Genomic DNA, 25,450 nt, shown 5'->3' on the forward strand with positions numbered 1-25,450 from the left:
CTACAAATACAGATCCAATGTAGCTCAGGGTAGACAGGGCAGGGACTGTCCCAGACAATCCCAGTTGTTCTGCATCGTGTCTCTCTGACCTGCCTCTTGGAGGCTGTTCAAGCATCTATTTCTGCAGTAGTCTGGCAGGAGATAGGCACTTCTCCAAATAGCTGCACTGAGGACCAGGCACATTTGCAGGCATTCAGGCTGGTGCTTTGTATTCTGTCTGAGTGCTGCTGCAGCTTTTGACAGAGATTTGTGAAATCTGAGCCGCAGACTTGGCTTCCCAGTGGTCCTTGTGCAGCTTTATGAGGAATGCATCACAGGGAATGTTATCAATGTACAGCTCTGAATAGCTTAAACATATGAAGGTACATTTCAGCCACATGGCTTTTACAAGGGTGATGTAATTGCTTGTCAAATTATTCATCCATACCATTGTGTTGTCAATCTCTACAGGCTTCTCAGAAAAGGTGCCATAATTATATGAATTTTTAAGTTTATTCTTATCCTAATTAGATTACTTAAATACTCTTTTTTAAAAAAAGCATTAAAGTTATAACTTTGCTCAAAAAGACTAGGAATGGAATTTTATAATTACCTTATTATTTGCATGTATATAAAGACAAGCACTCTAGAGTGAAATATTTTATGCATTTCCACTATTTGTCTTTCATAATCAGTCTGGGTGTCTCCTCAAAATAAGTAAACGAAAATTTGCTAGTAATAGGACAGAAGGATGAAATTCTTATGCCAATTCTTACATCAAATTAAGAAACAGTATGGTCACACTGCTGTCGTTATATCTCAAGAAAAACTGTCTGACTTTGCTGTAGTTTTCCCATTTGCACAATGTGGTTAATTGCTTCTCCTTCCTCTGGCTGAGGATTGTAGTTGGATTTATAAGTATTTTTGTAAAGTTGTGAGTTCCTCAGAAATAGTGCATGGATACCACAAACTGTGCAAGGAGAACAGCTCAAGTGAGCAGAGAAATAGCTCCATAACAGCACCAGCTGTTGCTAGACCCAGCTGCAGGGCTGCTGTGCCTGGTGTGTGGGTGAGCCTCAGCAGAGGCACTGGGAAGGGAGGGTGGAAATGAAGGGAAAACATTCAGGTAAATGCAGATAGGAGAGGTGGATATTGATGAGCAATCACAAAGCTACATGGTAGGTACCTTAAAAACCAAAATAATACACTCAGCTGTTAGAAGAGGCCATGTCAGGGAGACATGGCTGCTGGTGGACAGCATTGCAAACTGTAGGTAAGGTGTAATAGTGGTTAGCTGGAGGTCTGGTTCAGGACTGGCACAGCATTTTGGGTGAAGGTTACTTCATGAAGGGGATTGCTCCATATGTAGCTTTCAAATCTTAAGAGAAGAGTGGGACTGATGACTGAGTTTGCAAGCCACTCACCTGGCAGCTCAAATGTTCCACTGTTTACTTTCAACAGAGATTAACTTATCTGCTTTTTCTTCCCCCCCAAGGTTTTAGAAGAGAATGGAGAACAAGTGCCCTGTTACTCTGTCATGGTGAGTTTACAAGAAGTTGGTGGAGCTGAAACTAAGAACTGGACTGTTCCCAGGAAGCTCAGTGAGTTTCAGAACCTACACCGCAAACTCAGTGAGGTACGAATTTTGGTTATGGGAGGGAAAAGATGCAAACTGCCAAAATTTGTCAGAATGATAACAATTTAATGCCAGCCTTTTGGCATTAAAAGGCCCTTTAGAGCTAGATTTCTATCTGCATATTTCTGGTCTCTGACAGATGATTATAAAACTTGTTTATAATTTTTTCCCCTTAATTATGTTTACTGGACTAACCCCATTTCAAAATGGTATATGCTCTGCACTGTCATACAAGAGCCTGCTATAAGAATGAGGTTTTATGTCTGGCTTCTAGGGAAGTATTAGAAATGACAGCTTTTGGAGAGAGAGAAGGTTGGGATTTTTTTTCACAGTGCTTTAGCCTTTCTGTTTGAAAAGGAATAGATAATGGTGCTGTAAAGGGAAAGGGTTTAGATGTGTCAGCCCACAGTGGTAAGGGGAAGGTGTTTTCTTGAGAGAGATGAGAGCAAAAAGGAGTCTCTTCATTTCCATTCTAAACCACCTGTCTTTTTCTCTGCATACATCTTAACTGAGCTCTCCTTTCTCCTACACAGTGTTTTCCATCATTAAAGAAAGTTCAGTTGCCTTCTCTCAGCAAGCTGCCCTTCAAATCCATAGACCAGAAATTCATGGAGAAATCCAAGAATCAGCTTAATAACTTTCTGCAGGTAAGAAAATAAAGATAAATAAACAGATATCTAAACAGGAGAATTGAGAGGCTACTGCCTCTCTACTGCCTAAAGAAAGAGCCTACAATAAATAGGTCAAATGTGAGGTTTGACACTCTAAATGTCAAAGTTGTCCAAAATGCCTTAAGTTGAGATGAGTTTGACTGATAGTAACCATTAGTGGTAAGTTAGTTAATTTAAACTTCAGTTAATTAAGGAATCATAAATAATGAATCCTTTAATTGCCACTTTCAGCTGAAACTCTTCACAACAAATTCCTTACACATGAGAAATTGTTATAAAACAAGAAAGTTGCAAGACTAAAAGATTTATTCTTACTAGTTCCAGTACTTTAAAAATAGTTTTTTAAAGTATCTTTGTGAGATGGGGATTTTTTTCTCACACTACCTCTGAGCTGTGATTTAATCAGTTTTGTTGGATGCCTCAATACATCTTATTCCTTAACAAGAAATATTTAATTGATGTGTTGCTGTGTTGTGAAGCATCGTTATTTTTGTTTCATAGAAATTACTCTCTGATGAAAGACTCTGCCAGAGTGAAGCACTTTATGCCTTCTTGAGCCCCTCCCCAGAGCACCTCAAAGTTATTGATGTGCAAGGCAAGAAGTCATCGTTTTCACTCTCCTCATTTCTAGAACGACTTCCTGGTGATTTGTTTTCTCATCAGGAGGTAAGTGGTAGAAAAGTAATCTTCACAAATTTAATTACTTATCCTAAGTAAGCAGGGAGAGTCATTAGTATTTGAATGGCAGGCAATATTTCCAAAGGTCATTTGTAATTTACTGTAAGTGACCAAAGAGCTGCCTATGAATTTAAAAGATGATTATTAAAAAAACAGGTTTCCTGCCTTTTGGTACATGCACATAGGCAAATGTGTAAACTATTCCAAATAAAGAAATTGCAGTTCATGTGGGATTGTTTTGCAGCAGAATTTTCCACTTTTTGAGTTCTGAACATGCATATTTCAGAGATTTTGGCAGGTAAAAATATTCTCGCTTGGGAATATTCTCTTGGCAAGAAAGAACAGCTGTGTATCCCTAATTTCAGGACAACTTCTGAAGCAGAGCTAGTTTTGACAAAAAACTGTTGGCAAATAGTACAGGCTTACTGAGGGAATTTGCAAATGCAGGCAGGAGTCTATGCAGGCAAACCAGTTGGAGAATTTATTAAGCCATAAAAACCCAGTTTATCAAAGTGCAATGAATAATTGATTAGTGACTAAAATAGCTCATTGACTAAATTGACCATAATTCCATGGCACTCTATTCTGTGTTGTTCATGTTCAGATAATGCAACATTCGAGGAGATGTTTCTATTCCCCCTTTCAGTTATATGTTATACAAAATTAATTTGAAACAGTTAATTTCTTACATGCTGGAGTGGATGGGTCTTATGTAGGATAATTTGAGATTGGGGAGCATGTACACTTCTAGGCTTTTATAGGGAGAAAGATGGTCTTGCATCTCAGAAATAAGAAAATCCTTTATATGTACCTTTCAAAAGTATGCCCTGTTTGCATCTAGGTGCTGAAAGCATATGCCTCATTTCAAAGTAATAAATATAAGGAAAGTTTGAGAAACTAGTTTTACTTTGCTAGAAGTACTGGAGTTCTAAAATCTAAAATGCTTTCACTAAAATGACTGATAGGTAAAAGTAGCATAAAAGTATTGAAGTGTGAAGCTATTTCTTTTGCTATTTAATTGAAAAACATCCTCAAGACATTGTATCATGGGAGATAGATATTGTGTTATGGGAATGTGTAGGAGGAAATAGTTGGGAACTACAGGAGAAGGAAAGAGAATTTTTAATACTGGTGTGTGAGAGGAGAAAGAACAAATAAAGCAGAATTATGCAACTGTTACTGCTTCACATTTCTCTTCCCTCTCTTCTCCCTTCTTTCCTTCAGCTTACACATAACAGAATACAGATGGTGGGAACTCTTAGATCCTATGAATGAGTATGTCAAACAATTGCCCTAAAGTGAAAGTAATAAAATAAAATGGAGACAGATTGTGAGGCAGTCTGGGGTTAGTTCTGCTGTTTCCTGGACTCCCATGTCTTTCAGTAAGAGCTTTGGATCAGCTCAGTCTTGCCCCACTTAGAGCATCTTGGATACTTTCCTAAAGCAGTTAAAGTGGGGTTAAATCATTTGGTACAAGGTCATAAATGAAGTTGTGTTAAACCACACCGAAAGCTGGTATAATTGTGTTCTTTTTGTAACTGAGACTTCCTGGTTTGGTTTGTTTTCAACTTTGTAGTATAGAATGCTCTCATTCAGCTCTCTCTTTCCCCTAATCTCATCTCACATTTTTCAAATATATGTCAGAGCAATATGACCTCTTGAGTGCTTTGTTCAGGATTAGATACTGCAGCAATTTCTTTATATATAAAACTCCTTGGACAGGGTTAGCTTTAGAATGTATTTTTTAGCTCTCTATACCAAAACCAAATCAGAGCAAAAATGCAGTTGATAACATCTAGAAAGAAGGGCTTTTAGGTTTATAAATTTAATGGATAGAAAATGCACTGTAGTGCAAGAACTTACAGTTCTTGTTGCATTTTCTAAATGACAGGAGATTCACTGAATAGCAGAAAAATAAACCAATATTAGATGATTGAATGATGAGGACAAAAGGAAGAGATGACTGATATCTTTGAAAACCAGGCTGAAGAAGAAAATTTGCACATCAATGTGACCATTCCTGATCCAGAGACTGGGGCATTGCACCAGCCTCAGTGGAGGTCAGGTCTGCCTCTCTTGAGCTTTGCTGGAAGCATAGGTGGGCAGGGCAAGATCCAGGAAAGCAAAGGGATGTGTTGGCTGCCATGAGTAATGACAGGAGTTCTAGTCCTGATCCTGAAGCAATCTTCATGACTGTGAGAAACAACCTGCTGTCTGCCCTTCAATCTGAAATAGGTGGTACTGCCAGAATTGAGGTGGTTCAACCCAGTCATTTTTGGGGAGTCTATCTGAATAGCTCTCCCTTTGGTGCCTTGAGCTTGGGTATCCTCAGGCTCAGGTCATTAAGTATCACAATTTGTGTTTCTGCCTGTGACTAGTTTTCATTAATGGTGCTTGTCTGTGCAGTGGCTAGTTCCCTTTCCACTGCTGGGTCTGGCTCCCGGCTTACTTCAAGGATAACTGCTTAGGGCCTAATCCTGCTGGGTGGCTTCAGCTGTGAAGGCACTGTTTGTTCTCCTGGGGGAGCCAGCTGGTGCAATAAGCAGATTTTCCCCCTTTCTTCCCAGCTGTTTGCATGGCAAACAGCTCCAGCTGTCTAGCTCCCCATCCTGAATGTTTTTTATGGGTGTTGTGTCAGAGGAGGCTTTGCAATCACAAACACTGTTGAGTGCCATCTACTGCTTATGGCTCTCATCTGTTTCCTAGCAGTACACGACTCCCACATCACCTGCTTTCTTTCATCCAGCTGGTGTTGATGGGCAATATAGGCAGTAGATTCTGAAAATCTGGGCAGCATTGAGCTGCTTACTGGGGCAAGGCTGCAAGAAGAAGATACAGCAGTGATAATAATTCCAGCAGTGTAGTGTCCTCATCACTTTAGTCCAATGGGAAGTTTTCAAGATCCCTAGTGAGATTCCTGTTTGCCAGATCCTGCCAGCAGCAGTTTTTGGCTCTGCTTTTTGAGAGGACTGGCTGTGCTCCTTCTGCAGAGCATGGCAGTAAGTAAATCCATTCTGTAAGAAGGCTGGGGAACTGCAGCACACACCCATGTTGTCCCTCTCTTCCTAGGAAGAAACAGAAGAGGACAGTGACCTGTCGGACTATGGAGAGGAGGTGGATGGGAAGAAGGACTCTCTTGCTGAGCCGTGTTTCATGCTGATTGGAGAGATTTTTGAACTGCGAGGAAGTAAGATGTAAACCTGCTCATTGGCTAATGGAATCTCTTGGCTCTGCAGGGCACTTCAGAGTGCAGATTTTTTTGCTGTTTCAATAAGTGGAAACATTCCTGCAGTCTATACAGCCAGTTTGGAATCAAACTATTCTTCAGTAGTTCATAACTTTGGAGCTTTCATTCAAAAGTGAAATTACAATATAAAATGGCAATAAAAATGTAACTGGTAGGGGAGAGCATTTGCACTTAATATTTTTAAATTTTTCATGAAAATATAAGAAAAAAGAACAGTAGTATTCTTTTTGTAAATAGGCTGTTCATTAGATTGTAGGAATTCTTGAGTAAGGAAAGATGGCTTTATTATAGAACATGTCTCTGACAAAGAAATATAATTTTAAGTGAATTATATATGCATTTTAGTTCTGCAACTTCTATGATGAAAATTATACTAGAATTGTGTTATATTTAAATACTGGATTCCCCCCCCTTTATGTAACTGAATGATGATAATAAAACTATTTTTGTATCTATTTCAATGTGCAGCCACACATGATGCTCTATAAAATTATTTACAGGGTAACTATTGCAAAATGTGTCACCTTCCAAAACTGGCAGATGTATCTTCCAAATATAGACTTTATTGTGATGTGAACACTATGAAAGGAAGATTTACCACTAATTACTAGGAAGCACTCACTTTTGTTTCCTTTATTTGTAATGGAAAGCTGACTGCTTGGTTTGAATGAAAATGTTTTCAGAATTTTAATGGTGCTGCTGTGTGTCCTTTATACTAATAGGTATGAAAAGGGTGGGAAGTTTGAGGACAATTGGTTTTTTTGTAGTAGAAAAAAGGGTTTGAGTAGTTGTGTTGCTCAATAAACTTGAAATATTCTTACACATAAAAATTTATGGTATAACCTAGAATGCATTTTATATGCATACTTATGTATCCTGCAGGACTTAAAAACTATACAGCAAATAGTACAAGGAACGTGATCATGAAAAATGAAACCTCTGTACAATTAATGGAATCTTAGAAAGGGTTATAACAATGTGTTTACTATAGGGGGTGGGTTTGGTTTGGTGGGAGGTAGGGGGAAGGTTTTGCATATAGTCATGGGTTCTGTAATGTTATTAACTTCTTGGTCATTATTTTTTATAATTTTTTGTTGTTTTAGTGTTCAAGTGGGTCAGAAAAACATTAATTGCACTAGTACAAGTCACTTTTGGAAGAACCATCAACAAGTAAGTAGCTGTTGCTTTAATTGAACTTTCATCATCATTCTATTAAAAAGATGACAGAAGAACTGTTAAAAATAATCTGGACATCCTGTTGGATATGATAATCTGCATTTGTTTTCCACAGCTCAATTTACAGCTATATTATGTTTATTAGAGAAAACACAGATATGTGAATTATCTTTATGCTGCCAGGTGTGGCCTGCCTGAGGTTATGAGCATACCTGTCTATAAACACCTTCATATGGAAAGCTGTATCCCTGGTCAGAAAGAAGTTTAGAAGTATTCTATCTGCACAGCAGGCTGTTCTTTGTCCAGTCAGTGATAAAATTTGCACTTGCCAGCATGGCTTTTAAAGCCTCTTATGTGTATTACGTAGCAGTAAATTGGACTGGTCTCAGACAGTATCCACTGAGTTTTAAATTGATTGGTTCATTTGTTCATACCCTGCTGATAACTGGAAAATGGCTGAAGGAGGACAGAGGCAGAGAATTTGTGAGCATAGCTTGCATGCAAAGTTCCTGTGTAGCATTACATGTAGGTTGACTTTATTGATTTTAAGGGATTTGGCTGTATGGCAGCAGCACTGACTGGAGCCTGCTGTATCTTAGACTCCTGGTGCTGAAGGCCACAGTGAGTGGTGCAGCCACAGGAAGAGGCTCATATCTCTGTCTGTAATCCCTTCAGTAATGTGCTTTGCTATCTGTAAAGGAACTTACTGTGCTTCTATCAAAACTGTCTATTTTTATCCTTGCAGGCACATCTCCACAGGCAACTAGTTTGGAGTTTGCTGCTATTAGTGACCTGATTTTTCTGACTTTTCCTGGTGGAGCATTTTTAGTGCCCATCCTTGAAATGTAGCTTGGATGTGTATTTCAATGTAGTATTTGTAATTTGAAATGGATTTTTGTGGATTACATTGAAAAGCAGCCTTCTCCAGATCTAAGTGAGGTATCTGGAGTGACCTAGAACCTAGAGCACCCAGACCTGAATATGACCTGCTGTTATGCTAATGAAGTCAACTCAGGCATACTGGCAAAATTACATGAAAAAGAACATCTCTTCCACTACTTTGAGGAGTAAAAAGAATAAATATGGCTAAAACATGAGACTAGCTCTGATGGGCTCCTTTCTACACTACTTTACAGGCAAATCCGTGACACTGTACACTGGATGTTCAGTGAACCAATGCTTGTTTACTACATTGGTGTTTTTCGAGATGCTTTCTGGCCAAATGGAAAGTTAGCTCCACCACCGAGAGCCAAGAGCGATGAACAAAAGCAGGAGACAAAACAGAGAGCACAGCAAAAACTACTTGAAAACATTCCAGGTGAGATCACTTTGATTCTGCTTAATCACAGATTTAATAACTAATATGGAAACTGGTTAATCAAAGTATTTTCCTGTAGACTTTTAAGTTTATTTTTATAAAAAAGGATAATTTTGGTCTTAGTCTTTGCCTCTCCTGCCTGTCTGGTAGAAGGTATGGATTCAGATATTACTGGTGGGTGCAAAATCAGAATTGCTGAATTTTTGTGCATAATGTTCATCAAGGAATCTCAGTTGATTTTTTTTCTCTGCTGGTTCTCTGTGAGCAAATATGTGGCTCTGCTACTTGGAATTACTTGCCAAACAGGGAGAGTGGCACCACCCCAATACTTCTTCCTCTTATATTTTGGAGAGAGAGGGATCAACCTGTGCTGCCAGTGTTGTGTGTTGTCTGTTTCTGATAAGAGGTCTCAGAGCACTGAACATTAGAGTGACCTGGAGCCTGGGCAGAAGAAGCTCCTAGATGGAGTGGTTTTTTCAGTACTTTCCTTCCCTTCTCTCCCAAGCTTGGGCAGCCCCCTTTTCAGACAGCATGGGGCACCATTCTGAGATGCTCCATCCTGTCCCACTCACAGGACAGGAAATGCAGTTACATATTTCTGACTCCTCAGAGATCATGTGAACCCAAAGGCACCTAACTGAAAAGAATCAAAATAATTACCATTAACTCTTGGAAATGCACTTCAACATAGCTTGAATGCTTTTTCTCTGCTCTGTCTGAAGAGAATGAGCTATTTTATGGCTTCACTTAGATATCTCATATACCTCCATGCATTAGGTAGTTTAATCAACTTTTACAGCAAAAAAGGAGTAGGTATGCATGCAAAATATTTGTCTTTTGATGTGTAAACAACCCTTCCATTTACTGCCTGTGTTATATACTCATCTACTTACCTAAATAGCCTCCCATAGTTGGTTTGTGGTATTATTTGATTTCCTGTTTGTTTCTGAGCTTGGAGCCATATGTCAGGACACAGCTGAATGCACCTTAGATTAATGATGGAGCACTGAATCACTATTTCTTCTCTAATTTAATCCAAAGTGTAAATAATTGACTCAGAATTCTCTTAACTGCCTTCTGGTGGGAAGTATTCTCTGTGAAGACTGAGAGGCAATTCAGGTGCTAAATTTGTTTTAAATGTTGTAGAAATTGTGTCTTTGGCTTAAGGTGTATTTAAGTGAAAGGTTTAATGATGTGTGACATGAGACTTGACTCAGGGAGGTGAACTACTGAAAAGCATTTGATGTATCATGTTAGAACACTTAAAATGTTCTGAGATGCACACACTATTATCTATTGGGTAACTGGAGAATAAGGGTGTCTTTTCAAGCTATGTTTCTAAAAGGTTGGTGAGTAGGAACTCTGTGTATTGTCTTTATAGTTGAACTAGATGATCTTAAAGGTTTCTTCCAACCTTTATGATTGTGATTTTGGGTAGTAAAATAATGATTCTGGCTGGAGGTTTTGCCTAGCATGAGTGAAACAACATAAACTGAAGTAATGTTTGTTGCAGATACTCTGCAGAATCTTGTTGGACAACAAAACGCCCGTCATGGTGTAGTGAAAGTGTTCAATGCATTGCAAGAGAGAAAGGCTAATAAGCATCTACTTTATGTGAGTAACCAGAAAAGTACCTTTTTAACTTCATAATCCTGTAAGTTACTGAGCTCTACTCAGTATTGAAGCCTAGGGGGTGTGTTTTTGCAGAGATGTGTTTGTTATTAAAATAAGTCAGTTGCTCTAGGTTTGATCACTTTACTAAGTTTGAATAACAAAAGACTGTTTAACAGCAGCATTGTTTTTGTCTAAAAAAGATCTTCTACCACATCCAATGTGCCTGACTTCATAAGGTACAAACTAATTTCCTCATACAGCTTATAAAAATAAACATACCTTGGAGAATCCTAGAGAAGGTGAACTCCAGAACTGGTTCACAGTTAGGACATGGCAGCCTTTCAGAAGTTCCACTCCTCAACTGCTGGGAATAGTTGGAACATGCAGCTGGATCTAACTACGACTTCTGGCACATTCCAGACAGCAGCCTGTCACACAGTGCTGCCCCAGCACCAGAGAGAAGGTGCATGCCCTGCTGCTTGCTTATGATGCTGTGGAGGCTCTGACAGAACAGCTCCACTTTATACTGGGTGGGAAATCCCTGTCTGAACAGAGCTGCCCTCAGCACTGGCCTCCTTTCAGCCTTAAGGCATTTCCCATGCTATCTGTAGGACATGTGCTAACTTCAGGATGAAAGAAAAGTAGTTGCACAAATGATGAATGTAATCAAACCTATGTGCTTCTGTTATTTGTGGTTATCTAAAAATGACAGAAAGGAAGAAGCAATTTGGTTGGCACCTGCATAATTTTAACTCTTTTCTGTTTTTCAGGTTTTGCTGGAACTGCTGCTAACTGAACTGTGTCCTGAGCTGAGAGCTCATTTAGAGCAGCTTAATGCCACTTAGGTTTGAATCTGCACAATTGGACCACTAGAGAAATGTCTATGTTCAAGAATAGACATGAAACTTATTTTCCTCTTTTCCATAGAGGGCTGAGGACTATGATTATTTTTAGCGTTTTTCTTTCCTCTTGAGTTTTTTGTGAAGTACAGACTTGAAAAGATCTGATGCTGTTGTAGGGTAGACAAAAAAATGCTGTGTAGCTGCCAATTTTTATTTAAAGTGTTCTATTTGACTACTCCTCTGTTTCAAATATAGATTGAAAAATTAATGTTCATATATGCTGAAAGAAACCAGAAGATATTTTAAACATTTATGGAAAGAAATTTTCCTTATAGTGGTAAACTAATGAATGTTGTACAGTTCTAATCTCCTCACTGAGGATCTGAGCATTCCTTTTTTTTTCTTGTGTATTGAAAAAGCCTTGTTGTGCAATACTACATGTAAAGCTATTGTGAAAATTTTATCAATTTTGGTTTTACCAAAGATTTCCTGTAGTTTGAAGCATTTGTAAGCAATAAATATCACAACTGGATTGCAGCACTTGATAATAAGGCTGTACTGACAACAGATCAATGGGTTTGACAGCACTAGTTTTGTAAGAAGTATCTACATTGCTTTGAAGTCTGTGTCAAAATTATGTATTGTAAACTGGTATGTCCTAACAGAATGCCTGTGTTCAATGTTAGTTCAGAGATTAGTGCTTATGAATTGCTTCTATGAATGATCAAGTAGACAGTTAATTAAACCATTCTGATAACTTCCCTGATATTATTCAGGGCTGGTTTATTCAAATGCCCCAATTTCAAATAACCTCCAAATTTTTCTCTTATTTTTTACAAGGAAAGAAAACTGTCTTCGGTGGTTGGGTTTTTTTTAAATTTATGTAAAAATATGTAAATATTATGTTAATGCACATCTAAATAATTAAACATCATCAAAAATCCCTAGCTGACACTCATTACTGTCTTCTCAATTCAGTACAGTTGTGCTCTTAGAAAAACTACATGCAGTTATGACTGGCTGTATTGTAAGGTACGTAATGTCTGTATGATCTATTTAAATCAACATTTTTAGTAACATCTAGCTTTCTGTTCTAACAGTTTCAGAAGAGTTCTCAAGTTGTGGCACAGTACTAAGAAGCAAGGCAAATTCTACACTTACAAAGCTTCATAAGTAAACAGGCATTTAGAAATGTGCAAGATTACCACAGCAATCAGTAAGTTTTCCTAGTGGTTAATCAAAGTGTCTTTTCATAGAAGATCCAGCTTGACATTGCTCAGACATAAATACTCCTAGCCAAAAGATTTCCAGCTATTTCTAGTACACAGGCAGTGTGAATGCAATATGAAGAATTGAGGAAAACAGGCCTTGTCTTGGGGATGTATATTCAGTATTTCCATAATGATGTTTGGGGCTTTTTTCCCACAGTTCTGTAAGTAGTATTTATTAGTTTTAGAAGCTGGTATGGTTTGAATTGTAAAGCTTGGGGTTCTACTGGACAGTTTCCAACTTTGAGTCTCTGCAATCCAAAAGAAATTTATATAAGACTTTAAAGTAAATCTAGATACTTTAGAAATTATGTGGAAGAAAGTATACGTACTAACAAGTTAAGCTTTAAAAATGGCCATGGCCTGTAAGTGGGCTGAGTGTGAAAATGAAACAAGTTTGGGTTCAAGCTTTTCAGAATATTAACATTTAAATACTATATATGCAGAAAGGAAACAAGCATCTTTCTTTGGTTTTGTTTTGATTCATGTACTATGTAGCAACATGACATGAAGAAAATACATCTGTCCAGTGAAATGTCCTTAATAAACCTTTAAGTCTTCAATATGATTTTTAGAAAATCTGTCTCAGCTTATCTCAGTTAAAGAGAGCATCAGCTTTTTAATTTCTCTTGTGGATAAAATGAGTCAGTGAACTGCTTTAAATAACAATTTATAGAAAGTTGAAAAGCAAGCAGTAAGTGATGAACAGTCTATCATTGCTGGAGATTAATGATGGTTTATTGTAGGAAATATATTTATACACCAGTCACAGTTAAAACAAACACTAAATTATCCCAAGATTAGCTGCTGATTCAAGGTGAGAAGCAACAACAGGATCCAGATAGCATGCCTTTAAAAACAAAGAATATCAGTGTTGTAATTTATAGCTACAATAAAACTGTATGTTATCAATATTACAAAGTCTTTAAGTGTCAAAAAAACGAGACAGTCAACTTGCTAAAGTATTGACGAGTTAACATATTTGGATTTGAATCCTTTCTCTGATGCCACATTAAAAAAATTAGTATTTAAAATTAGCATACTGGACTATAGTATTAGTCTTGGCTTTATTTTTTTAAAAATTCTGTCTGTTGGCATGGCATATGCAGCACCACAGCTGGAAAAATAAATCTGCTTACAGACTGGATGAGTTTCACTCACATCCATCATCTGTTTCAGGACCCTTAGGGATCCCCATATTCTCTTCCTCATCTCTTACAAAACTGACTTTGTCTAAGAATGGTAGGCCATAACCAGAGCTGAGTAGTCAATTAAAACAAACGACTTTAGGTAAGTGTAATTATACAGTTAACATAAGAATTTTGCAGGTACAAAAAAACCTGGACACCCCCACAATTCTTTTGAAGTTACTGTTTCTGGGAGTTTCTTGTTTATTTTATGTTGCTTCTCTTTTGCTAATAAATTTAGGAGACACATGGCACCAGTCATAGGAAGCACCTCTTTATAGTGAGACATCAGTGACATTCCTAGACCAGTCTCAGGTGTACAGCAGGTGAATAACGAGTGAAAGCCGTGGTCTTCTTCCAGCTGTGGCAGTTTTACCACACTTTAGAAGACAGTGGGAAGGGCTACACTCCTGCAAAGCCATGCAACAATTTAATTGATGGACCTCTTCAGTGCCTTAACTAGGAATGCTCATAATACCACAGTTTATGTTCCTTTCCTGATTGCCTCCTCATCCTATCCTCTATAACATTTTTTACAGTGAGAGAACAAAATATTTAAATGTGTGTGAGAAGGCATAGCAGATCACCTGCTCTGCTAAGCCTTCTCTATCAGTGACTTCCCTGAGTAAAGAGCCACAAAATTTGCTTGATAATTTATAATTTCCATAACTCTCCATTCATATAGACTGCACCAAGATGGACACCACAGTATTCTATTTGCAGAAACAAATGGTCACTACCTGCACAGAAACCATCGTCTTTGAAGCACAGATGCCAACTTGCTACATTCCCTTCAGCTGGTAAAGCAACCTTGCCTTGATGCCTTTAGACATCACTGTAATTACTCAACAGATTAATCTTCTAGAGGCCATTATTAGTATTTTTCCTCAAGCTTATTTTTCAACAGTCTTATTCCAAATTCAGAGCTTTGGGAAAAATGTAGCTGATTTTTTTTTCCCCCCTGTATATGTTGAACAGAAAAAGCAGTAGATCCTCAGCTATCATGGAAAATGTAAATATAAAAATAAGCATGAGAACCAGTTATGGCAAATTTAATAAAGGTTGTAATTATTACAGACTCTAAAGTATAAGGAAAAGTTATGTTTTTTTCAGTTGTGAGAGAACATCAGAAAGCAAATTAATTTGGGGTAAAATTATTCAATTTGTTTAGCTAATTTATTTTGCAAGTTACCAAGCTCTTTGCTGTGGTGATTGCCATGGATTTTTTGTTATTGTTGTTGGTTATATTGCTTGCTTATGCAAGTGGGCAGATGGCATCCTTTCAAGTTTTCAGTACATTTCTATCAGTCTACATGTTCTTGCAAATATTTTTTTAACATAGTGTTGGAGTCCTTAATGAAATAGCAAGCTCAGACTAGACTCCGATCCAAGGTATCACTCAACTTTGTGAGATATAAACCAGTCTGTAAGACTTTCTCCACTTACTTTAGAATAGTACTTCTCAGCAGCCTTCCGGTCTTTCTCTGTGCCTCGGCCAAGCTGGAGGCATCTAGCCAAGTAGAAAGCAGCCATAGCAGCCCCCTTAGCTAAATATGTTGGATGACAATCAATTTTCTTGGCTAGCATGTTGATGTCATCATTTGCTGTAGCCCTGTTGTGGAATTTAGAGCATTATGTTAGATAATGCTAGTTCAAGCAATAATTAAAGTTGATCTTATATGACTTTAACAATGCCTCCTTTCTGTTTACATTATTATCCAAAATAAGCTGAAATTTACATGTATTCAGCATCTTATGAGGATTCTTCTATTTTGTATTTGATTTTAAGTCAGTCTTATTTGAATATTGTGGTATTAAAGAGCAAACAAGTATACAACTTTTGAAGTCACTTTCATTATAGTTATATTAGCTGTAAAAGGCAACATATTCTATGCTAATTGTTCCCAATAAATTATTTTATGGAAATTGTATGTGGAAGAAAGGCAAAGCTCTTATTTCACGTAGTATTTAATGTAGCTCTTACTTGATCTTATTTCACTACATGAGCAACCTCATGTACTGGAAAATGTCCCTGCCCACAACACAGGGGATGGAACTAGACAATCCTTAAAGAGCTAACCCAAACCATTCTGTGATTCTATGATTCTAAAATTTCCAGTTCTTACAAGGATATTGGCAAATCACAGTAATCTGAAAATCTTGGACAAATTGAGACCCTCTGGTTATAAAGCTCTGTTAGGAAAACCACTTATCACTATCTCGGCTCAATTATTTCCCTTCTTCTGCTTGCTTGCTGTCATCTTAGTTTCAGCATGTTTTTACTAAAAACTATTTTAAGAATCAGAGGGACAAACATATAATCATCTAGTATAATCACTGTAATATTAGAAAATGGTATACCTAAGTAGGAATTTATTTTTTTCTGTTTTCTTAGAACAGATACCCCCAAGCCCCATATCCTTTTCATGTACCAAACAGTAATTGTATCCTTCTTTACATATCATTTTAGCTGTGTCAGAGTCACAGACTTGACAGAAGAAGGAAAAGTGCAAGAAATTTCAGTTTATAGGTACTTCCTATAAATCAGTGTTTATGAAAGATTGTTCTCAAATGACCCTCTGCACGTCAGTGCCTGCTAGATCACCTGGAAGCATTGGGAATGATGTTCTTCCACCTAATTTGGTCCCATGAACAAATACAGTAACACAACACAATACTTCTTATTTAGCAAGAACATAAAAACAAAACAACAGTAACATATTACCTCTTGTTATTCCTGATACATAACATTTTTCCCTTCCTCTCCAAAAGATAATCTACAGAGTGCTAATGCAAATAATATTATCCAGTCAAATCAGGCAAAAATTCTATTTAGGCACAGCTGACTTCAAGAACATACCACAGCAATTGGGAAGTACAACTGTGTAGGATAACTGAATTATTTGAAGTGAAGTATAAGTAGGTAATGTCAGTAGGTAATGTAGACTCCATTAGGAAGGGTTATACTGTACATAGTCACATAATGTTTTATGTTTGTATATAATGTAACAAATGTAGTTGCTATGACCATAGAAGGACAAATTTCAGCAGAAAAGGTATCAGTGTTTGATATTACTGGCTGAACTGCTGAGATTTTTGCCTCAAGGCTATCTTCAATTCTAATTAAGTAACTTTCAAGTACCGTTTCAAGTGTATTATTTCAGAAATGGTCACCTCTGACAGTACTGTGGGATTTCATTGCTATTTTCTGCAATTACAATTACAGCTGATGAGGTGCACTTTTTATTTGTCTGGACAATCTACCATGCAGCATTGACTGGAGGGGATTCATTCCCAGTGAGACAGGCTAGACCAGACTGAAGAGTTATTGCTCCAGTTTGACAGTGCAAAAGAAAGAAAAGCAGCAGTTCAGAGAGAAACAGTCCTTCTCAGCATGGAGTAGAGCAAACATCATCCATAGCTGAATTACTGAATTAACCAGAGCTTCTGCTATTCAGTGGCATATAGTGCAGCTTCTGTAAGATGCTAAGTTGTGACATGTTTGCTGCTGTGCAGCAGCAGCTATGTAGACATACCCCAAAAAGCACGCATGTTATCATGTGCCACTTGGGCAAGAAGTCAATCTATCTGCATCTTATTTCCTGCAAGTCAATAATCTGATGGACAGATTGAACTTTTATCAATGCACTGGTAAACTCTGGAGGTTTGTCACAGAAATGTGCTGTTTATCAGCCACAGAACATTGCACCAACACTGCTCTTGTCCTGCTTGAATAGTTCAAGATAGAGAAGTGAACCTGAAGTGGTTGCACTTGTGCCATGTTCCAACCAACTGGGGAATAAGCCAGGCCAACCAGAGCAGCAACAGATATTCTTAGCTGCTTTCCTGGTGAGGACCAGAAGACAACCACCTCAAGTGTATGTGTACAGTGCACACAGCCTGGGAACCAGACAGGAGGAACTGGAGCTCTGCACCCACTCAAAGTCACACAACCATAGGAATAACTGAAGCAAGGTGGAAAAACTCACATAACAGGAGGATTGTGAGGGATGGCCATAGGTTGTTTTGTAAAGACAGAAAAAGAGGAGGAGTCATGCACTGAATTAAGGAGAACCTTGAATGTGGAGAAGTGAACAATGGCAATTCTGGAAGCCTTACTGAATGCCTCTAGGTCAGGATCAGAGGGATCATCTCAGGAGGGATCTTATGCTAAGCATCTGTTACTGACCTCTGAATCAAGACATAAGACCAACAAGGTAATAGTTGGGTCACTTAAGTAAGCTTTGTGTAACAAAATCTGGATCTTACGGGCGACTTGAACTACCCAGGCATTAGATGCAATAAGCATACAGCAACTCCCAGGACATTCATGAAGTTCCTGGAATGGAGCACTGGAGTACTGCTGCCTCAACCAAATGTCAGATGTGCCAGTCAGGAATGAGGCACTGCTTGACCTGCTACTCCCAAATCAATAAAATCTACTTTGTAGGACTTCAGCGAGTGATAGCCTTGGGTACTGAGGATATTGAGGATCTGGGATCCTGTTGAGCACTTTGAGGGTTAGTACTAATACAAAGGTCTCAGATTTCAGAATAGTAAACTTCAGCTCACAGCACGGTTGGAAGGGTCTCCATAGGAAGCTTCCATGGAGAATAAAGGAGCTAGTGAGTGCTGGGAATTTTTCAAGAATGCTCTCCTGGAAGGACAATGAACTGTTTGTTTATTCCCTTCAAAGGTAAGGAAAGTAGGTAGCAAGAGACCCCTTTGACTTAATTCCAAGTTTCTGAGCCTGCTCAAAACCAAAGGAGACACATCCCAAAGACAGAAAAGCAGGTAAAAGGAACTGGTGGATTCACTGACCTTGTACACTTTTAAGATTCAGCTGGACACAGTGTTGGGCCATTGTGTCTAGACTGTGCTTTTGCCAAGACAGGTTGGACCAGATGATCAGAGATGCCTTCCAACCTGGGGGGTCTCTGACACTATGACTGTAGGGGTAAAGGGAACGGTGAAGGGATAAACCTAGAGAGAGTGGACAAGGAAGGCAGGATTGCATGGGGGCATCTGCTTTGGTTTCTAGTTCAAGGCTGTTTTGCTTTATTGAATCAGAAGGAAAAGTTCAATCATACTGAGGAATTGAGAACCTAATAGTATTAATTTTGTCATAGGCTATTCTGTTGTTAAAGATGTTTTGCAATTCATTATCTCTGACATTTCTTGAGTTTGAAAGACAGGACCATAATCTAATAATAATTTAAATCTGTTTTATGTGGTCTTGCATGAAGAACCTTAATGAAACATAGAACAAAAATTACCTTTCGGCTAGTTCAACAGCTTTTGAGTAAAATTTTGTAGTGTAGTAATATTCCACAAGATGGCCTTGAGCATAGGTATTTCCAAGTTCTGATGCTTTTCTCAAATACTCCAAAGCAGCTTTAGTGTTTTGATGTGTACCTTGTCCATAGAGATACATAATGCCAAGCGCTCCCTTTGATTCCAGATTTCCATTGCCACATGCTTCTGAATGCCAGAAAAAGGCCTAAACAAGAGGCACAAAGTTGGGGTATGTATTTACTTAGCTGATTTTCTTGTATACTGTTTCAATTAAAGCTTTTATGCCAACCATCCTGTAAGAAGTGCTTATACATAAAAGAAAGAAGAATCCTTGTAAGGCTTTTTAAACCTGCTTCATTTACAGTCAGAGCTGTCAATCAGTGTTACCTGCTTGAATTATGAAGGTTACCAAAGCTGACAAAACTTTAATCCATTCTATCATTCTTTCTGATACTCTCACTAAAAAAATAAATAAGTAAATAAATCTTAGCTAGCAGTGTCAAGTGAGTCAAAATGAGGAATTCTGACTATCTGTTCACATATGGTTAAATGGATGAGAATGTCTAACTACTCAAAATACAACTTTCAGAGTCAAATATACCCCACTGTATTATTTCTCTGAAATAAAAATTAGTCATGACTACTTTTTATTTCAAAAGGTAGGGCTTTACCTTCTTCATATCTTTTAGAACTGGCATAGAATAAAGCATTCCTAAAGTACTCTGGGCCTTTACACTTGCTTTTGGATTTCCATTGTCTGCAGCAGTGAGCCACAACCTAAGAAAATGGGGACAACAAAGTTTAAGAAACACACAATCTTATAATTTTTCAGGAAAATAATAGACTGCTCTTACCTTTCAGCCTCTTCAACTGAATGTTTAACACCACATCCTTCATAATACGCCCTGCCAAGATTGTATGCAGCTGCAAACTTCAAGTGACTTGCTTCTGGGGAATCAGAGTTGAGTACTTTATTCATGTATTCCACTCCCCTTTCCTAAAATTGAGCCATACAAGGTATTAGGTTCTGACTGTGAAGAGGATGAAATATATAACCTGAGAATGCACTAACTTCTGCCAGACAGGTAATTTTTTCCCCTTTGAAGAAAGGCTGAGGCATACGGGCAGGACAGCTTGGAAAACACTGTCATACCAAAGCAGAATTAATCTTTGGTTGCTAGACAGCCCCTAAATTTTTTACCCCAGAATATTTTTAGTGTGAAACACTTCCTCATAAATTTTCATTTGATAATATATTACTCTTCTTCACTGACAAAATTTTCCCCAAAAATATTATTGTGCTTATGTAAATGAATGTCACATCCTACACTTGTAACATTTTCAATTTCAGAATTCTGAGAAGTTTTTAATATTGCATATTGTATCTGAAATCATGAAACAATCTTAACAAGAAGCCAAAGTGATGCATAGTACACGTTGAAGTCCCTGCAATTAAAATACCTTAGACTCATAAAGGACAAAATCTGATAATGTTAAATAAGCAGATGGAGAATATTGCATATAAGCAACTGGGCCTCAGAATTACTTTAGAAATAAGATTTACACTGTTAGGATTTAGCATGGACACCCTGTATAAATACACTGGAAGCAGTCCTTTATAAAAGGTTTTGCTTTTATTTAGCTTTCATATTGTAATACATAAGAAAAAAAGAAACTTTGTTAAAATGTTTATTTGCAAGTTAGCAAATGTGGTAATTATGCAAACATACAGAAAAAATAAACCACCTCTAAACCCCAATCAGAATCTTTTCAGTTCTGCTGACAATGCAGTAAGCACCAGACAGGAAGCCCTTTTGTTAATATACTCTTTGGTTCATTTTTTTGGCCTTCTGTCTTATAACTGACCCTTTTATTCCTAATGCTTGTGTTCTTTCCTCATGCTACTTTTTAAGATCATCTTCACCAACAAATTAAGTCTCCTTATTGTAGCAAAGCATTCCTTTGTCTTCCTTTTTTGTAACAGAATTCCTCAGTTTGAATTCTTCAAATGCTTGCAAATGTAATTTTTCATGTGTCTAACTTAAGAATAATACTGTCAACCATTGGCAGAAGCACAATCATCTCTGGCATCTGAGCTAAAAGAATAGAAAGTGCCTTAAAAAATCTTCGTGCTAGAGATCTTATGCTTTGAAACAGAATTGTTTGATTTCCATTTTGACTCACTTTTATTTTCATGTACATGTTTATAAAAAAGTTAAAGAATTAAAGCAATTTTTAACATAGCTTCCACATGAAGTTCAACCAAGCCCTTGAAAGTTAATTTTAAAATAGAAATTACTGTATTTTTTTATTCCTATTTTATTATAACCATTTTTGAGAACCTCCTCAACCCAGAGCCTTCATTCTTTAATGATGCTCTGGAAACATCTGCACTTTATGAAACTAACTCTAAATGAAAAGGCTGTTAATTTTAAACTAAATAATCATGCTTACAAAGAAGCTCCTAGTAATTATCAGCTAATATTAGAAGAAAAATAAAAAGTGTGCAGCTAAATTACTCACAGGGTCTTTTTTAGTGCCAAGTCCATCATAATACATTACACCAAGCTGATACATTGCTTGAAAATCTGTATCCTTGATTTTTTCAAATCGCTTTAATGCTTGTGTGTATGACCCCTGGGAAAGAGAAAACAAACAATAACTCTCGGATAAGTACACCTTTACAATTTTTCAACCTGGTGTATTTCTCTCATGAACAAAAAACAAGAAATTGCAACCACAGAACTGGCAAAAAAGAGTAAGTTAACAACCAAGAAAGTTGGGTAACCAAAAGGCATTTTGACAAACTTTCTCCCCTCCCACAAACTGCCACAAATCTTTTTAATTTGAGGAGATGAAGTGTAGTTCAGAGTCCCTGACCCCACTATCTGACATCATTTAACTTAGGGCAGCTGTTCTTACGCCTCCAGGGTTTAACAGCCTGCTTTTACATCTCTGCTAAGGACTGGTTTCACAAAGACTAATAAACCAGATGTCTGCCACACATTTCTTATGGAGGTGTCACCTGCAACAAGAGGTGCTTTCACTCCTAAGAATGAATCTCAGAGAGTACTTGCTTCTGCATTAAGTCTGAGAAGAAACCCCATTTAAAAATACAGTTAAACAACTGTAATACAACAGTTAACTGAGCCTGGTGTCCTAACTGAAATAGTTCTACATATAAACACTAAGTAAAAACAACAGAGAAATTAAAATATTCTTATCTATATTTTATCTTCAAATTTTCTGTATGTTTTGATAAAAATCCTTAAAAACAAAGTCAGCCAAAGCTTAGAACTGAGCAATAGCTCAACAGTCAGTCAAATATCCTCACAATGACCAACCCCTACTAATACTGACCAAGCTATTATCTTAAACTACTAATTGTCTTGGGAGCTTATCCATTTCGATTGTGGGGCTTTGTAGTTTTAAAGAACTCTGGGGAAAAAAAAAAAAAAAACAGTTTCTTTTTCCAACTAGCTGACTAGCTGTCATGAGTATCAGAAAAAGAAGTGCAGGAGGCACATTTAATCTCACCTTTCCTGAGAATTTTGTGCTATGTGAAGGAGACACTGGGCTGTGATTAGGAAGTGGTTTTTTTTCCAGTATCTAAAAGTACAGTGCTATGAACATGTGCATTTTTAGGCAGTACAGACATACATTAAAAAATCAGAAAATTAAAACCTGCTCAAAGAATAAATTTAGGGATGTGCAGCAATATCTGTCATGGACATCCAAGCCAGCTTGTCAAGAAACAGAGAGGAATCTGTTCATTCAGCTCCATGGAGTTGTCTCAGGTAATTCATTAAAAACAGCATTAAGGACAGGGCCCAGAAAGCAGAAAGCCTGAGTTAATTCTGTTCCTGCTGCAAACCATGAGACTGATTTACACTGTACCACTGCTGCACTGTAAACAGTACTGAATCTGTGCATGTCACATTGGAAAATACCTGACTCAGTGTTTGTACTACATTCTTTTCTATCTTCCTCAACTAAGTTCTAATTTTCACAGGAAGCTGAGGTTTACCTTCACCTGCCAGCCAGTCTTACTCTGTTCCCTGAGGATTTACTTTCAAAGACTTGGATGACCAATTTTAGCCAAACTGGGCAGGGACAGAGATCTTGAAGATAAAACATTCCAACAAGTTCCAGTCCCCAGGTGGGGAACAAAGATCGAAAGCTGTGTCTTGGTCAGGGCTCACACTCACTCTAACTGAAAATAAAGTGTGTTGTATTTGGGCAGTAAGCTGCCCAAAACCCCAACTGGCTTGGAAGTTAGCTATAAGGATGGGCTGCTTCTTACTTATCTGGTCCTTAGGAGACCTGTGAGGGAACTGGAAGACCTCACTAGATGTCTGGGCAAAGTGTAGCTTATTTAGGGGGAACACAAGGTGATTTTAATGGTAAGAGAACAGGTATAGGGGACCTCTTTTAGGTTTTTTTAAGGTGTCTCTTTTTTCACGGAAAAGGTGTTGAAAACTGTCTGCTTTATAGTATTTACTTAAAAAGAGGGAAAGCACCTGTTCATAGTATCGTTGTCCATCCAGAAAAGGTGATGGAGGATATCCACGTGCCTCACTCCTCACCGGCGACTCCGCCGAATTTGCCAAGAGCGCATCACGGGAGTGGGTCTCTGATTAAAAACAGACACACGTTTGGGTTCGTCCCCTAAGAGCTGAAACCTGCGTTAATACAGTAGAGCTCTGAAGCCGGCCGGGTCCCCTTTCTAATATGGTCTTCAAAAGACTCAGATGAAAGAGAAGGCTCTGTTATAAAACCGAAAAGCTGAGTGAAGACAGCCCGAAGGAAACGTTCCGTGAATACAGCCTGACCCGTGTGTGCATGAAGGCCGCCGTGCAGAGCTCAAACCCGCGCCTGCCGAGCGGTACCTGGCGGCTCCGGCTCCTGCGGCAGCCGCTCGCAGCTCAGCGCCAGCCAGCACCGCCGGCCCAGCTCCCCCGGCAGCCCCGCGCCCGAGGGCGGCTCGGGCCGGCCCTGCCGGGATGCGCGGGCCCGGCCCGACCGGGAACGGCCGGAAGGGAGCGCGGCCGCGGCCCTGGCCCTCGCTGGTGGGGAGCTCCTGGCGCCGCCGGCCCTGGATCGACCTCTGCTGCTGTGCCGGGGCCTGCCGCCGCCCCGCCGGGCCTGTGTCGCCACCCGGCGCCGCTCCATTGCCCGGCCTGGGGCGCCACGGCCTCCGGCAGCGCTGGAGGATGGAAGGATGGATAGATGGGGATGTACGGACGGCGTTTTCCGTTTGGGCTCAGCTCCGTCCCGGCCGTTGTCCGGAGCGAGCTCTCAATAAGAGACAGGACGGGCTGCGGATCTTCCCTGCTACCGCCCGTTCTGTCGGAAATTAAAAGCAGAACCCCAAAATCCTCTGTAGAACACTACAGGCAAAAGGAGCAGAAACTCTAAATGCAATTCAGAGAAAAAGGCACCAGGCCATGACATTTGAGACTAGCAGGCGGGACTTAACGCTGCTTCCAGTGATCAGAAACTGTTTGTTGTAATGTAGTTTGTTTTGCCCTTATAGATATTAAAAAACTTAAAAGGATAATTGAGGGAAGATGCTGTTAGAGGTTTCTCCTGAAATGTAAAACATTTTTTCCACTTCTGTTGATCGCTTCTGGCTGTCTCTCTTTTAAAAAGGGACTAATATCAAAATGCATGAGAATGCTTTCAAAATAATCTTTAGCTGTGCTCCCAGTTTTTTCTTCTTTTCCACATGATTATCATTCTTCCATTTTTGGCAGTGTGATCTGTTTCTATAGCGACAGGGACAGAGGCAACAATCAAAACGGGAGAGTGATGCCTACAGATTTGTGTGGTTCGATGTAATGTTTTCCAGCAGTCCCAAGTGACTTTAAGTACCAAAAACTCCTAAAATTAATCTTGATTCATTTTGTGTAGATGATATAACCAAAGAAATCCACAGGAAAATATTTTCTTTTCTTTTAAGCATCAATTAATTACTTGACTGAACAGGCAGAGTGAAGAACACGTCTGTGAAAGCAGCAGTACCCTTCAGCAAAGACAATGGGTTGCATGGCTGCTTTTGATGCAGAAGGGTGTGAGATTCACCAGCACACCTTGCTTTATCTGACTGATTACACATTTATTAGAACCATTTTTCCAATTTAATTTTGTTGATACAAATGCAAGATGTGCGATCTGAGATACAAAGCTCAGAATTTTGCTAAGTTATGTTCCAGAACAGCTACAGCCAGGAAGCCTTGTCCTTACCTGGCACTTGGGGCTGCCCCACATAAAATAGATGAGAATTGTAGCTTCTGTGTTTATACCAGTACAAGTACCAGTTATTCAAAAGCAGAAGAGTTTTGCAGGCACTAATGAGGTGTTCTTGACCTGAAGCTCAAGAACTAATTAATACCAGGAATTAGAAAGAGTTTTGGCTGGCTGGATGCAGATGTGTGTGTAGGTGGCTAGGCTGGAAAGATGAGATTCCTCAGGTTCAGCTTGAAACCTCTGAATTGCTGAGGTTCTGTAGGGAGGAAAGATCTTTAAAACAAAAATAA

At 38.6% G+C, this 25,450-nt stretch overlaps 2 protein-coding genes across 2 annotated transcripts in view; one reads left to right on the plus strand and one right to left on the minus strand.

Moving 5' to 3' along the window:
- SNX25 (sorting nexin 25) overlaps positions 1 to 12,104 on the plus strand; it is an 81,289-nt gene extending 69,185 nt beyond the window's left edge. The window contains exons 12-19 of the mRNA XM_050973807.1: positions 1,475 to 1,615; positions 2,149 to 2,262; positions 2,788 to 2,952; positions 6,034 to 6,151; positions 7,315 to 7,381; positions 8,524 to 8,705; positions 10,219 to 10,319; positions 11,090 to 12,104. Of these exons, the coding sequence (XP_050829764.1) occupies positions 1,475 to 1,615; positions 2,149 to 2,262; positions 2,788 to 2,952; positions 6,034 to 6,151; positions 7,315 to 7,381; positions 8,524 to 8,705; positions 10,219 to 10,319; positions 11,090 to 11,164 (963 nt within the window). The 3' untranslated portion in view covers positions 11,165 to 12,104. The remainder of the gene's footprint in view (positions 1 to 1,474; positions 1,616 to 2,148; positions 2,263 to 2,787; positions 2,953 to 6,033; positions 6,152 to 7,314; positions 7,382 to 8,523; positions 8,706 to 10,218; positions 10,320 to 11,089) is intronic.
- A 137-nt stretch (positions 12,105 to 12,241) lies between these two features.
- LRP2BP (LRP2 binding protein) lies at positions 12,242 to 24,083 on the minus strand. The gene is made up of 8 exons (XM_009101495.4): positions 23,801 to 24,083; positions 23,432 to 23,544; positions 21,435 to 21,548; positions 19,766 to 19,908; positions 19,583 to 19,688; positions 18,893 to 19,116; positions 15,063 to 15,228; positions 12,242 to 13,279 (listed from the first exon to the last, which is right to left on the minus strand). The coding sequence occupies exons 1-8, from the start codon at positions 24,081 to 24,083 to the stop codon at positions 13,214 to 13,216; spliced, it is 1,215 nt and encodes a 404-aa protein (XP_009099743.3). The 3' UTR covers positions 12,242 to 13,213.
- Between the last annotated feature and the right edge of the window lie 1,367 nt (positions 24,084 to 25,450).

This window comes from Serinus canaria, chromosome 4, assembly GCF_022539315.1.
Source record: "Serinus canaria isolate serCan28SL12 chromosome 4, serCan2020, whole genome shotgun sequence".
NCBI lineage: Eukaryota > Metazoa > Chordata > Aves > Passeriformes > Fringillidae > Serinus > Serinus canaria.